This window comes from Lonchura striata, chromosome 1A, assembly GCF_050655825.1.
Source record: "Lonchura striata isolate lonStrDom1 chromosome 1A, ASM5065582v1, whole genome shotgun sequence".
Lineage (NCBI taxonomy): Eukaryota > Metazoa > Chordata > Aves > Passeriformes > Estrildidae > Lonchura > Lonchura striata.
The window spans coordinates 33967076-33983900 of NC_140741.1; the positions used below are offsets into that span (position 1 = coordinate 33967076).

Sequence of the window (16825 nt, forward strand, 5' to 3'; positions counted from 1 at the left end):
TATCTGTTTGTTTAGGTGTTGCCTTTTTTGTGGGGCCATAATTACATTCTGATTACTGCCACAAAAAAAGATTCTCTCTATCCTGAATGGTAATTACTGTATTACTGCATTTCACTCCCATCCCTCCCTTTTGCTCTTTTTGACCATTATCAGCTCTAATTTAGGTTTTAACATGGCTCTTGGGAAACTTAAATTTCAAAATCTTGTTTACATTCCTTAAAATTATGGTCATCTTGTGAATTATGTATCAGCTAGTATATATTACTAACTAATTAACTTAGTGTAACTGTGCATGTACCCATGAGACTGGAGAATGTTAAAATGAAAGGCTGACTACATCTTCCTTGAGCTACATGATCCAGGTTGTGTTTGAATTTCTATTCCTTCAGGTGACGTCTCTTTCATTAAATTAAGAAAACATCAGAATTGTTCTCCTGTAAGGAAGCAATAAATGCACCCTAACAGAAAATAGTGCAATTTATCTTAAAAAAATTATTTTTTTTACCTCTCTGACATTCTCACATTGCGCCAGATTTTGAGACAAAATTGGAGGGACCCTTACTCAATTGACTTCCATTGGAAGTGAGGTGATTTAGGCCAGCAGAAGAGGTCAGTGCCAAGAGCTGTGAATGCTTTCAGTCATGAAACAAGTCACTTGCAGATCATCAGGATGGCTTAAAAAAGATCTTACCAAAGTACATTCTGGCTTTTTTCTCACTGTTATTTGAAACTTTGGTATCCACTGAGGTGACAGTGAGTGAGCTGTCTGCTTATGAAAATGCTTGAAATGTATTTAAAAAGAGGTCAGAGTTCTCACCAGCACTTTCCATCAGTAAACATTTTTTTTTCCCTGTCACAGAATTCCAGGCTCATGGGAGTGAGTGAATGTAGAAGTCAGTCATACAATTATTGCACTAAGTGATATGGTAGTCACAATAAAAGGCATCCAAAGTAGCAAAACTAAATATAGTGCACCTATATCTATGTAGCACGTTCTTAAATATGCAGATACCTTACCTGGTGAGGTAAAATATAACAATCATTATTAAATGTTAATTCACCTGGTTTTCTCCTTGCTTTGAACTGTTCTTAAGGACTGAGAGAGTAATCATCAAAAGTCCCTAGAACACTGTCTATTGCGGATTTCCACATTCTTATCTGCAAGAGCATGTGCACCTGTAGATATGCATATGCACATAGGCACTTGAGGTTTCAGTAGCATTGGCTGCTGGTGAAATTGACCAGAAAATGGCTACCAGAAATTGACATTTCTGGTGCAGTGGCATCTTAATCATAGGATATTTCAGGTTGGAAAGAACTTCCAGAAGTTCCCAGTCCAACCTCATGCTCAAAACAGGATGCTAATTTCCATCCAGGCTTAAGCCACAACATAGAGTCAGTATGAGGTTGGATCTGGGTTAGGAGGAGTTAGGACTTTATCCAGTCAGATTTTGAAAACCTCTGAGGATCAGGAGAAACTGAATGTCTTCTATGGGAAGCCCATTCTGTGGTCTGAGCTACCTTATCAGAAAAAATCTTCTACCAGTCTAAAGCTCCTGTTTCACATTATACCCATAATGTCCTGTATCATACACCATTGTGGAGGTATTGGTTCATCTCCCTGTTTGGATCTGCTCTTTGAGGCACTTGACCCACCATCCTGTCTCTAGGCTGGCCAAAGCCTTATCCCTCATCCTTTCCTCACAGGGCATGTGATTCACACTGATGGCTGTCTGCTGAACTTACTGCAGTTTATTGATGTATTTCTTATATAGAAGGTCTCAAAACACATTTACACATCTAATGTACCGGTGAAGCATTTAAATGATTTGGGGAATTTTCCCATCAGTCTGCACACTAAAGGTTATGATACAAGTTATAAGAATAAGGAGAACTTAAATAGCCTTCATAAAATGAGTTCAAACTGCACTTAGTAAATTGGAACATGAACTGCACAAGATTTTGGCATTCTGCAGAGGAGTTTGCATTTCTTAAAAAGTAAATCCCTAACTGAAAAATATATTGTAAGAAAATAGATGGAAACATTTCAGTTTTGTTCAAGCTCAGGACTGTTGACCAGCCTTGAGTTCCCAAAATAAGGTTATGACAATGTAATGGTTCTTACGGGTGATATTTTTTTAATGATAGTAGCAGAATACCTAAAAATTCCTGTCCTTCTCATCTGATTTTCAAGTGCATGAAAACAACCAACTAGGTTTTCACTGTCTCAGTATTACAGTGTTAATATTGTCTCAGTATTCCAGTGACACGCACACCTGATTGAAGATCTGCTTTTTTGGGGGTACATATTGCCAGCAGGTTTAGAATACTGTTACAAGATTGTAGACTGAATAGCAAGACTGAAGCCTTACTGTGCTGACAGCTGCTCATACTAGGGGACTTCCTGATTTAGATATGCAAAATACAGCAATGTGTGTGCCTCCTATCAAGACTATGCTTTAACAGTACTTTGCAGATTATTATTATTATTATTATTATTATTATTATTATTATTAACAATATCAATATCAATATCAATATCAATATCAATATCAATATCAATTATATTGTAATTGTTGTTACACTTGTTATTACTACTATTATTAATGTTATTATTACTATTATTATTATTAGTGTACTAGCACCTAAAAAGGAGAGATTTGATTGATGAGAATGTGCTTAATCACTAGTATTTTTAAGCAGTCAAGTGCTAAACCAAGCGTGAATTTGGTGAACTCAGATTTGTTTGTTGGATTCATCCCCTGTGAGGAATTAAACTTCTTCGTACCATGAATTCTTGATGGCCCTTGGCAGAGGGTAAAATCTCTCAGATTCTCAAGATGGCTTTGGTTTTAGTTTTGTGAAATATATACATCAGATATTTTGGTAGAGTATTGAGTTTTGAAGGTGTTTATGTGGCTAAACACTTTTTTGACTACTTTTTAAATTAGATGCCTAAAGTGTACTGTGGGCCTCTTTTCTGGGGGTTGTTTGTTGCTTAGCCACAGGCATCTTGCTCAGCACCATCTAATTTAGCATGTCTCAGCCAAGGCAATGCTCAGATTTGCTGCAAAAGCCCTGACAGCATATCTATTTCCCTCCAACTACAAAACACCATCTCCAGACAAGCCTCTTTCCTCTCTCTTCAGATCTTTGTAGATAACTGTCCTGATTCACACAAGGGGAGCAAGTAGAGCAAATTGATTCTTTCCATCCAAATGGGACAAGACTGCCCATAAGGGAACTTCTCTTTGTGTTGCTTACTGTCACTGTTTTGCCCCAGTTAAGATGGAATATGTGCAGCTGTAGAAGTGCTGCCAATGGAGTGTGTACAGCCAACCTGCTCAAGGAGCAGGCATCTATAATGTCCCTAATTTAGCAATTTTAGCAATGAAGCCAATCAGTTCTAATTAGTTTGTGATTAAAGAAGTAGCTATCTTCTAGGTTGTGCAAAGATTACTGGGTAGACTGTCTTCCAGTTTTAGACTGAAATCCCCTTCCAGAAGGCAATCGTCCATGTCCTGTTCATGCCATCAAGCAGTTCATTAACTAGCTGCTTAGTTCTAATTGATGGTGCTTTTATTTTTAACAGGTCCTGAAAAAAACCTTTAATTAGACTAGTGAGGAAATTACAGATTTTCACCTGTGGAAAATAGTGAATTTCAGCAGTTGGCTACACGTGTTGTAGAATTATGTTTCACCATCTCCAGTAAATCACATAGGCTTCCTTTGACAGTAAGACATGATAAAATTATAACCTACAGCAATCCAAAATTCTTGAACCCGTGTTTTCCATTTTGACTGTCAAAAATTACCTCTTGTCATACAGAAAAATATGAAACCAAAAAAGTATTTAATTTTCTATAACCATGCAGCACACCTTTCCTACTGGCTGCACCAAGTGAAATCTACTATTTCTTTTCCTCATCATACCCTACTTCTTGCAGTGTGATGGGTTCATTGAAATGGGACAGAGAAGGAAAAGACAGTGAATAGGGAAAATGCAAAAGGTAATGCAACATTTTCTTCAGCACTTTGTATTGAAAAATGTTACTATTGGATATTTTACATGCTCAAATTCATAGTTCTTCCTTTGCTGTGAAAAGTATGATTTCATTGCTTTCCTTTTTCAGTTGCAGTTGAAAAAATTCTCCCACTACTCCTTCCTGAAAGAAACCCACTCTTTTCTCAAATAAAAATTCTGTCATGAATACTTCTAGCTTGTCTAGCTCTAGAAATTTCCTCTTGGAAGTTTGATACTGTGAAACCCAGCAGCAATTTAAATTATTTTAAGATTCATTATTACATTTATTTTCTTTTTAAATTGGTTTTCATTATGTTTTGAATATTTTTTATATACTTGTCTCATTAGCAGTAACATGGAGCCCTGTGAATTAATTCAAATGAGACATATAGCTATTGTCAGTCCTTGCAACAATTGTTAGAAAATAGAAAAAGTTAATTTTTTCTTATTCTCACAGCAGCTGACTAAACAGTAGGTAGTATGTAAGATACTGTTTTAAACTAGTATACATATTTATCTTGCACAGCACTAGTTCTCTACTAGTTAACTATGTAGTTTAAGCTAGTTACAGAAGAAAGTCTGTTTAGAGAAGCACTTCAACTTGTTTTCCTAAATGCTTATTTTTAGAGAGGGTTAGTGTTTTCTTTGAAACAAATAACTTTTGTTTAGGTTTGACAATTAACTGTTGCATTGCGAAAGCTACATGAGGTTCATCCTATCTCAGCAACCAACTGCAAATATGCAGAAATGATGAAAGCTCCCTTCCAGGAGTGACCAAAGTAATCAGTACTTCATGTGAATCATGACATCAAAACACTTCCTCTGAGTGGGAATTCACAGCACATTCCAAATCTATATTTAAATTCTCTGCATCAAAAAGCTATCAAATATTCATTGCCTAAATGGCCCTGTTAGAATATTGCTGTCCCTTAGCTTGCAGACTTCAAGCCAAGCCAGAGCAGACATCCAGCCCACATCACCTTCATGATAATTCAGCCCAGCACTCTGATACCAGCAAAGGGACTCTCACATAAAGCTCCTTCCATTGAAGGAACTCCAGCTGAAGAGGCCTTGAATTTCTACAGTATCTATAGCTGATGAAAAGGGCAAAACAAACCATCTCAATATGCTACTTTGATAAATAACTGTCTACAAACAGTTTGCAACCTGCATTGTTCTGTTCTTTTGGAGCTTCTCATCTCAACTAAAGAAATAGATGAATGCTTGAACCTCTGTTTAGTAGTAGTTAATATGTTTAATTTAGATGTTGCAATATTTTTGGAGAAGACTTGGTGCAGCTTTACTCTTTAGTCTCCAAATAGACTCACAAAAATGGTGGCCACAAATGCTTCAGGAAGTGATGTGTTTGGATACTTCTTTTTCTGTATATACTTCCAAAAAGTGCTTTCTAATTGCAAGGAAGTTCTTTCTTAAGCATGATGTCAATCAATTTTATAACTAAAAATAATACTCTGAGGACAAAAGTCCCTTCAGTTGCTTGTCTGAAACTTAAATTTGAAAGCTCTCATGGTCAATAAGCAGAGGAAAAGATTTTTATACACACTGCTGTATGTGCTGAAGGTCCTCTGAGTTTAAATGCTAGCAGAAAATGAATAAATTCAGTTACTCGTACTGAATCTTTACTCTTGCTGATAGCCTTTGCTGTAGGCTTTGGAGTTATACATTGAAGTCTGCATAGAATTGCTTGCAGCCTGTGGGATTTTAAAAGGGTAGCAGTTATTTCAACCTTTGTTTCTGGACAAGTTACACTAGCAATTTCTTCCATAGATAGAAATTCCATAGGTAATTTGTGCTATAAAATATAGAACCTATCTACATACTTACCTCGAGATATAATTTGTTCAAACTTGAGAAATACAGGAAAATATTTGGTTGCCTGTTCATGCTAACACTAATACTGACATTATTCTGTAGGAGAAATAAAGCACCTAAAGTTTGAACAACATTTAAAATGTTTTTGCTAAGGTAATCCTTAGATCTTTGTGTTAGCAAACATTAAGAAAGTCCTTTCCTTTATGTTATTTTGTTCAGAAATAACAGAACTAAATATTTTGACATTGTTTCTTTATGAAAAATGCACCTCTTTTTATATTTAAAACATTTTTCCTGTACTGTTCTGATTTGGTGAAAAATCAGTAAAGCAACATTTCATATTCACAAACCACGCTTACAAATTTTGAGGCTGAAATTTCTTATTTCTTATAATTGCTTAGGATTTAAGGAGTGTTAATGGTAAAACTCATCATTTTAGATTTGAAACATAATTTCATGTGTTACTCTATACTGATATATGTACAATAAAATCTTAAATGTGACAAATTGACCTTGTGCAATCAATTTTTACTTTTGCAAGTAAAGAATAATAGATATGATTAGAGGGTTTTAAAAAGGGTTATACTATACTAAGACAGAAACAACTGCCTAACATTAATATGTACTAAAACTAGAAGTATAGAGGAATGAAAGACACAATGTATCATGAATACTTCTCGATATATGGCATGAAATTTGCAGAAGTATGAGAGTCAAGCAAAACTGATAAATCTCTGATTGCAGTGTCCTTCCTAAAATAAAAACAGAAGAAGCAAGAGAGGAATGAGTGATATTTAAAAGACCATGTAAATATTCAGGGAACTCTCAGAATACCAGTAAATATTATATAGAAATCTTTGCAAAAGTTTGCTGTATTTTTCTCTCTGGCTTAAAAGCTGGACAAAATGGAATGAAACCAATTGTGATGTCAGATTTATTTATTAATATGTATACTTGCTTAGGAATGAAATAGTCTCTCTCCCTTTTATTTAAGGTTCCAAAGTGTTTTTCTCTTTTTCTGGAGGTATTTTATGCTGTCAGGTTGTCAGACACATGGTAGTCAGAAAGTGAACCAGTGAACCGGATCTCTACTTTTGTAGCTTCCAAGCTGCAATCTGTTCATAACAAGGAAATACAACTTCAGAAAATGTTATAGCCAGTATCAAGTTCTGTTCATGCTAAATATCATGTTCCAACATGGGCAATTACATAGACACTGACTAGTCATGTGCCTGAAAGGACTATTGCTTATTCCACTGCATTCTTTTATACACATTTTCTTTTAAATGCATGGTGTGGTTGGCTAAGGAGGCAACACATCCTATGGTGTATCCTTTTTATTTTAATGCAGACGTTAGTGTTTAGCTAAAAATAGCTATCATAGCAAATTTTGGCTCAGCAAGATAATTTATACAACACTGTCACTGCTAGATGTAGCAGACTTGTTTTTCAAATGTATGAGAATTCCGAGTGCCTGTGTTCCCCAACTCTGTACACTATTTCAAGGAGCTATAATTAAGCAATATTAAGGCACTAATTAGGGTGAGGAAATTTTTTCACTCTGATAATAACATTCAAACTGTTCTTAGAGACTGTCCCAAAGTACATCAATGAGAAAATAGAGAATATTATTTTAGCAATGCAACCTTTGTTTGCTTTCCTAAGAGAAAACACTAGTAAATGTCACATATAGTAATAGGAGCAAACACTCCAATATAACTATGATAATGCTTTAATTCCACTTTGGTATGTATTACTGTGCATTTGCTACAATAATTTTTCTGAAACATGTGTCTGATTTACTGTGAAAGTCAGGAAAAAGATTATGATATTTCCAATGAAAAATGTTTGTGGGCAGGCCAAGAATTTTTTAGATACTTCAGTTACAGAATGAAGAAAAACGAAAGGTTAGTTTTTCATTTATGGCAATGTTTTTGGAGCATATTCATTTAATATGAAATATTCTTTTTGCTAATTTGTATTTTAAAAGTTTAAAATATGTAAAGTTTCAGTCCAGTTCTAAATAGAATTTTTTAAAAAATATCTGTTTAATTGTAAGGATTGAAAAGTTTTTTTCTCAGACTTTTTCTAATTGATCTTGCTGTCTTGTAGGTTTTTTATTTTTATTTTGTATTGTTGGGGTTTTTGTGAGTCAGTGTAAAGAGGCATAACCCCAAAAAATTACATCAAGGGCCAATTCACTAAATCGCAAATCCACATCCATCAGTTGTTGGAGAACAGCAGACAGTTAAACTGCTTCATTTCACTGTCTTTGCTTCTACATTCTCAATTTTCCTTTTGGAATGGCTGAGAAAATTGATATAATCCTTGGTTTTATCTCTGAATTGCTTCCTAAACTGACACCACAATATTATAGAGAAGCCTCAGGAAAATGTGATGCTCTCTGCAAACTAACTCATGCATCACTCTTACCATACAGCTATTAGAAAACTCAACTCCCCCACCATAAATGTATATAATGCCCTTAAGTTTCTGTAACAGAAGATGATGATCTGCAGTATTTGCTCAGAGAGATCAAACTCCAAAATGTGTGAGGAAAGCAGCTGAATAATCAGGAAGACTTCAATAGGAGCAACATATGCTCCTGGTGCTTCCTGCTGAGCTGCTGAAATGGCTTAGTCACAGATGCTGGCTTTCTGTGGAAACAACTCTGCTGCAAAGGTGGGGAGTTCTACCTAATTCTGACAACAGAGGATCATCATGCCTGAGCTGAAGAGTGGAGACCACTTACAAAATACTGTGTTTTAGTTGTGATTGGGATTGGCCCACAGAAACAATAAATTGAACGCAATATTTGTCTTTGATTTTTTTTTTTGCTTCCAAGTGCAGCTTAAGTAAAACTGTTTTGAGAGACAAGTAATGGAGATAAATAATTTAGCAGTAAGTAAAAAAAAAATGTGAATTGCAACTATGAAATAAAAATATATTACTAGATATCCAAAATCTAGACTTGTAAAAACAGAAGTTTGGAAAAATACAACTGTTGCAGAGATGGTCTAACTGTCTTTTAGCAGTAGTTCTGCCCAAGCATATATAAAAAAGGCAGATAAAGAGAGGCAAATGGAATAAAAGCTGTTAATGGGAAAACATTATAAGACCATTGCAATTGTTTCTCCCCTCTTCCACATTACCTGTGATATTATCCCAGGAAGATTTCTCCCCTTATTTAAAGCACAGTCCATAAAAAATTTGTTTCCCAGCACTTATGAGAGGGAACAAAGTCACAAAAGGGTTGGTGGGATTGTGGACAGGACAGGGGGAATACAGGCTCTAGATAAAGATCTTTTCTTGTTGTGACAAATCCAGTTAGGAGATTCTTGGCCCTCCTTGTCACTGCTAAGCAAACTGTTTTTACTAGATGAAGAACAAGACATGCCAGTATTGTTTAGTAGGATGCTATTCCTACTCATACTGCATCCTCATACTAGCTGTCTCTACTCTTCTAAACTATGGAGCCCTTCTCCTGTGTCCCAAAGCTCTCCAGTGCCCAAAACCTTTCTCAAACCCTGCACCATCACAACATTGTTCCAATCTGAAGCTCTAACCAGCATTTGTATGGAAGATCCTTGACTTCAGCCCTTTGTATTCAAGTAATAAAAATTAAGATTTTTACTAGATACATGGGATGGAATCTAAAAAAATATCAAAATAATCAGGAGAGATAATGTAGGTTGCATTTACATAAATTGTTTTAAATAATACTAAATGGAAACAGGTTTGTTAGATGGAATGGGATTGCTCTGAAATATTAAGAGAACTAATGATTTTCAGAAATTTGGCAGTTAAATAAAAGGTATTGTTTTCCCTCTCTGTCACAAGTTACAAGACAGGTATATCCATTTGCTTTATTTAGAATGTTTTATGTTCTTTAGAGAAAGATTACTAGGAACTTTACTCAGATGTTTTCCTATTGTCATAGACTTATATGTGTGCAGAAATTATTTCAACATGTGCTTTAAGATTGTCATTAAGAATACGTTTTCTAAAACTTGGATGAATTATGCAACATTTATCATGCACCAGATTATTGCCCTTCTGGTAAGATCAGCAACTTAAGTTTTGATTGTTTAAGATCCTTGTTCCTTTCTCATAAGTGATACCATCATCCATGTATGAATTCACTACCTCATCTATCTTACGTTAATCTTTATTTACTTACTGCTTGATCTTAAATTTTTAATGAAGATACATTTTAATTTATGATTGTAAGGGCCTAATTTATCTTGATTACATTCACTGAAATCTCTTGATTCCAAATTCATGCCAATGGAATTGACAATACTATCTGCTTCACCTTCTTGCCCCTCAGACTTGTAGTCCCAGTCCCATCTCTATCCACTTAATCCATGTTTCACCTTCCTACTGTTATGCTCCTTATCTTTCCCTGCAATAGCTGAGTTACACCATCCTGAGCAGGATACACATTTATTCCTGCAGCATAAGAAATACAGGATGAAAAGGGGAAATGGTGTGCAGGCATGGGGGCAATACCTCCAGCTTTTCATTATTGCTCAGGAGCTGCAAGAGTATCTGTAGCAACCCTTTCACATTTACAGGCTTTATAGGATCATTCCTTGGCTTGCTTTAGTGTTCCTAAAAGAGGTTTCCAGTGGATTGATCCAGGAACAGCTGACATTTCCTGGGCTACTGTCATTGCTCTCCTAGATCTTCTCAAGCCTAAGACAATAGCATTAAGTACTTATGTCTATACACTTTCTTCATTGGTTGGAGAAAGTCTTGACATCCTGCTGATGTCAGGTTTGCACTTTTCAACAGCTGGATTGGGAAACCAGCTGGAAAACATCATGGCACATTTCTCTGGATTTCTGTTGCTTTGGAGATCAGGAAGAGATGGTCATGATCTGCTGAGCCCAGTTCTCATCTCCGTTCTTGACACTGTCAGACCATGGGTCTGCCAACTGCAGGTTTGAGAACTGGGAGTACCTTCTCACTCTTTTTGATAATGACACAGCTTAAGCAGCTTTCCAGAGGAAAAACTGTAGGATAAGAAATTGAAGTAATCATTAAGGAAGCATTAAAACATTTCTTTTATGAGGCACAAATTTTAATGTTCCTTCAAGTCACCAGTGTGTGTAGAAACATGCCTTGTAGAGCTGAGAGTCAAGCTATAAATAAACAATTATTACTTGTAATACAAGTCTGAATAAAAATTATAATCATGTCTTCCAATCAAGTAATATTATATCTGTAGGAGCTGACCATATTTATGGTTTAGACAATATGCATCGTTTTGTTGTGATACATAAACATCTATTTAGAGCACTGCAATGTAATTTAAGTTGATGAGTTCTTGTCATCCTTACAAATCATTAGTTTAGATGTTTGAGAATTCCAGAAAGAGAAAATGAAAAGTAAAGAAGAAAGAGCTTTTTTTTGCTGTGATTTATAGTTATGCAATGTGCAGAGACACCTCTTGTCTATTGCATTCTGGCTTTGACTGATTTAAATACTGTAATTCTGTGATGGCCCTTACCCCTTTGTATGTATAGAAACACATTCAGTCCCAATAAATTAGTTTTTTCCTCTGTAATTTATGTGATAAATTAATTTATAGTAGCATATCTGTAAAGAGTGAAGGTGAAATCTTATGCCATGGAAGAAATGTATGCAAAAATGTTTTATATGTATTTAAACTACAGTATAATATAGGGAAGAATAATTTTTTACCTTTAAAAGTCTGTATCACTTAGTACAGTATACTTTCTTAAGTGTTTGCAACATTTAGTGTTTTATGACTTAGAATTTATTACAAAAAATATTTCCGCTCTGTTTTTCACCAGCTCCCCACCTCTCAGCATACACATATATCAATTTCTGTGATGGGAATTATATTTATCTTGGTAATAAAAGTGGATCTCCTTTTAACTCCTCCTGTCCTGACCATCCTGTTTAGATAATGTGGAAGCTCTGGGAGTGTATCCAGGTTACTGACTGCTCTATGCCTGCAGTAGTTCTGTAAACTGTGTCCTTCTCTTGTCCCTGAGTCCTTAACAAGGCAGGAGCAATTAAAGTGGAGAGCATGAGCTCTACCCATCAGTTTCCAAATGAAATAAGTCAGTAAATTTGTAAACTAATTAAGCTTCATGTTTTCCATCCTTCATGTCCTCTTTTATGTCCAGGCAATGCACTGCAACTAATTGTGTAATTTTCAGCATGTTCAAGGAAAGATTTTTCTTGTTTATTTATTTGCAGTACAGTTGCATTATTCATTAATTATTTGTCATTCATTAGAGAGCATATCTTAAAAAGTGTCTGTAAAGTAAATTGTACAAATGACAAAAAATGATCTCTGCCTTCTTTTTCAATTGTTTTTTAGCTTTTCAAACATAGTGATTTTATGTTTTTTTAACTAATCCCTGAGGAGAAATAAGAGCACACCATGATTTTTCAAGGCTATATCTATCGCTTCCAGTGCTCAGAGGTGTTTAAATCACAAACCACTACTGCTTTTTAGATTACAGATTTGTTCATATGTTATTACTGTAGTGCAAGATGGAGGTACTGAAGTGCAGGAGACAAATAGGAGAAACGTTTCTGAGTATTCTCCCTGGCTTTTTTCCCTTGTCATATGGGCTTGCATAATTTGTCTAAAAAAAGGTCTTGTGTCCAGTATATTTTCAGGCACAAACAGTGTACTTTTATAAATTTGGACTCAGAAAAATTGACACCTTGAACTGATAAAATCATGTGTTTAGACATAAAAAAGAAACAATAAAAAATAAGATTGAGAGGGGTTTTTTTTAATATGCATAAACTTTTGTCTCATTTCTATATAATCTTAAATAATATGATTGGATTATTTGCAAATTGAGTAAGTTTATAACCCGGTAGAAAACCTTGGTGTCTGTTCTATTCAATGAGGCAAGAAAAATTTCAAAGTAGATTTCAGCAGGGCAAATTTCACATAAAGATTTGCCAATCACTTTTTCCCTGGAAAATGAAGATTTGAGCCTTTGAAATCAGCATCTGAATTTCTATATAGCACATGGGATTTCATGTTGATTCTTTACTTAAAATATAATTTTTCTGATCTTTCTATTTAAAAATTCCACTAAGGAATATCACCTATTAACATAAAACTTCCCTTGTACTTGGACATATATGATGAATTTGGGCAATACTGCAGAATAAAAATTATATGATGTATTGATTTGCTTTGTACTCCCTCTAAAGGATAAATGTCTCTGTAGGAAAAAGCAAAGAGTACATGGTTCTCAAAGTGAAGCATAATTCACTAGTAAATACAGGAAAACATTGTAGAATAAGCAGTTTTCACTATGGAGACAGATGGTCACATCACTTGGCAAGCATTCAGCTTTTTTCCCTGAGATGTTTAAATAATGCTTATCAAACAATAGACAGGGACAAAAATCAAGGTAGCCTTTAAATTATCTAAAACAGAATGCCAGACTGCTCTAGAATTGTCCCATGAATAACAATAAACAACTCTTGCATGAAAATCAATAAAGAGGAGAGAGAATTTTTCTATTGGGTTGTAGAATACATATCTACATATCTTTTTCTTGTAATGAAATATTCTGTCCTCTTTCCTAGTCCAGAAATCAACATACTGTTTACATACCTGGCAGAGTGTACAATGATGAGAGGCAAAACCAGATGGCCATATTTTTCCTTGTCTTGTTTATTTAGATGATGGATAGACAAATCCTGACTTTACCTGTCAATCCAGCTGTAATTATTTACATTCCAGTGTGAATTTTTGCATACAAGTACTCGTGCAGGTACACACTTGTGCACACACCAGTAAAAGTAAACTCTTTCTCTTTCTTCCACAGGCTTAGAAAGAATTGCAAGAGATTCAGCCTATGAACAAGAAGGAAAAGTTCAGTTTGTCATTGATGCAGTGTATTCCATGGCCTATGCCCTGCACAACATGCATAAAGATCTCTGTCCTGGATATATCGGCCTGTGCCCAAGGATGAGCACAACGGATGGTAAAGAACTACTTAGCTACATCCGGGCAGTAAATTTTAATGGTAAGTTACATGTACTCTTTTTGTGCCCTTCTCTCTTTTAAATCTTCCATATGTGACAAGTTGGGTTTTATTCTTTATATAGGATACTTTAAGGCACAGTGGAAAACAGGATTAGAAGCAGTTCTCATTTTATCAGAACTGTGAGTTTTTCCACCTGCTCTGAAAGCTCCAGTGTATTTTTCATCTTAACATTTTTCATCCTAACATTAAGCTGCTCCCAAAAGAGGCAGATGTTAAAAATATGACTCTGTCAATCAAAACATTCCAGTGAAAAGCTGCTATTATGGAGACAAATCGAGGACTCATACAATCTTACCGATAGTGAGAAAATAATTTGATAGTGGTTGCTTATGTGTTTCCAAGAGAAAAAAATTAAAAAAAATAACCTTTTGAAAATCTCCTTTTAAAATTAATTAATAATTTCCTACATAAATAGTGAAATTACTTTTGATTTACATATTTAAATTTCAATTAAAATGCTCACTAGCAGTTCCAACTTCTTTTTCATTTCATTGTTTTTGACTCAGTAATTTAATGAGCTTTAATACAACTACAATGTATATTTTTAAACAACACTAATATTCTATGGAGCTGGGATCTGCCTGCTGGGAAAATGTTGTTACAGGTGCTTGTGCTGTTAGCGGTACAAGCCAATAACAAAGAGGATTAATTGATTAATGCAAATTTGAAATTTGTGGCACATACTTGATGGTGAAATAAAGTTGCCAAAACACTAAATTGTTTCATTAGAATTCATAATTTTTATAGACAATATTTTCCATTATTTTATAATGAAATGGAATTATGTACTTTGTTCTGTTTTGGTTGGAATTTTTTTCCTTACTTGGTGGTAATTCATGTACTACACATGCTTTCTAACTATGCAGAGAGAAGCACCCTCTGTCACAATTTATTCCAATGACCTCAACTGCAATCACTTTTGAAAAATACAAGGTCTTTTTGAATTTAACTACTGAGTGGAAATTTTTTTGCTTTAGGTAATAAACCAGACCACTTGGTTGATATGAATGTTGGTTATAGTTCACAGTTTTTTCTTCCTATGCAATTTTCATGAAAAGGGAATCCCTGCCTCCAGGAATATAAAGTTAAATGATTCTTTAGTGATTTTAAAGAATACCTGGAACATAGTACGTTGCTGGAAAAGGAAATATTCTGATGATGACAAAGGTAGGCAGCATATTGTAAGGTTGGCAGTGATAATTACCTATATTTCCAGTAGATGTTTTTCTGGGTCTGTGCTTTTAAAGTATAAAGTGATCTATTTTCATTTGGTGAGCATGAAAGTTTAGCATAATAAGATAAGCTGTACATTTTTATATGGAAGCTTCCACTCCCTAGGTAATTATATTTCATCAATACCTGTCATGGTTTCTGTTGCTGACTCTAAGTATGACAGTGAACGGAAATGAAAGCATTCTGGACACTAAGGAAAATGTATTTGATTTTGAAAGAGAAAGGAAAAAATCAAGGAAGAAAAAGAAACATTTATTTTAGATTAACTTTCTGCTCCATGGGATATATTTAATATTCCCTGTACGAGGCTAGTCCACATTTTGTACCAGTGTACCAATTTTTTGGTGTGTTATATGCCCAAACATTTTATTTTCTTAGTCATGCATTCAGAGGCATAAGAAGAAGAAGAAGGTCTTAAACACTTTGCTTTTTCCTATTAATCCAAAGTTCCTGTTCTTCAGGGCAGCACAGCTGCTGTGTCTGACAGTGGTGAATATTTTACATAGGTTACAAGACTTCCTGTGCTGGGAGTAAATAGTAATGCTGTGTGTCAGTTTTGATATACATCCTAGCCTCAATCAATAATAATGTCTTATATTAAAAATTAACTGATAAATAAAAGGAAAATCCTGGTTTTCTTAGCTATTCAAGATACCATTTTTCTACCCTAGCAATCAGAGGATCACAGCCCATCTGAAGCTGTCAAGGACCTCCACATACTCTAACCCTTTTCCTAGTTCAGGATCAGCATAATCAGGTTATTTAGGACCACGCCCAACCAATGGTTTTAAATAGCTACAGGGGTGGAAACTCCTCCAAATTTTTCTGAGTAGTCAATTACAACAATATATAATCATATTCACAATTAAAAAAAAATATATATATATATACACCAAGAAGTAACTGTCATTTTTGAGACCAGCAGTTTTTTCCTTTTCTTCAATATTAATTTCTCCAGATGATCCTACCCTTACACTTATTAAACCAACTTCTCACCTCAATTCAATATATTCCTCTTCACTCATGTAGTGGTGAGCAGGTTCAAGTCCAGCTGACACATTCAAGTTAGTGGTTCTCACCTCAAAGTGTGATCTGAATTCTGAAGGATCCCTGTTTGTCTTATGGAGGGCATTTGAAGAGGTGAGAAAACAGACATTCTTCTGTTTATGGGAGTAATTTATTTGCTTTAGATTACAAGAAATCTCTTTGAAGGTAATTTATTTTTCTTTACTTAGTTTATTTTAATTTACATGACTGAAGTGTGACCATAACCACCAGTGCACATTGAACTGATGTGATTGATAAGACATTTGTTTCTGCTTAGATATTCTTTCACTTGTATGCTAAATGTAGAAAAACTCCTAGTTCATAATGATTTTAAATGGGACAGAACTTGATTGGTAGTAGAAATGAAGAAATTTATTTGCACACAAGGTGTGAGTTGCTGCTAACTGCAGATTCCTGTTTTACTGTTGCCTGTGTTTTTCACAGGACAACTAGGACAGAATGGTCTCTAGGCTCAATTAATTTTCATTTATAATTGGCATTTTAAAATTTTAATTTAATTTAACAGGAAAAGAAACTTTTAACATGCAATTAGTACAGCTTATAACTGTGTACACCTGAAGTATTTTCAAATGAAAATAGAAAAGCAGTATTCTATGATATGACATAC

At 34.7% G+C, this 16825-nt stretch overlaps 1 protein-coding gene across 5 annotated transcripts in view; it reads left to right on the forward strand.

Annotated features, from left to right (window-relative positions):
* Window positions 1-16825, forward strand: part of GRM8 (glutamate metabotropic receptor 8) — a 316002-nt gene that overhangs the window by 178172 nt on the left and 121005 nt on the right. For all 5 annotated transcript variants that reach the window (XM_021555217.4, XM_021555218.4, XM_021555222.4 and 2 more), the window contains one exon: window positions 13696-13896. In XM_021555217.4, the coding sequence (XP_021410892.1) occupies window positions 13696-13896 (201 nt within the window). The remainder of the gene's footprint in view (window positions 1-13695; window positions 13897-16825) is intronic.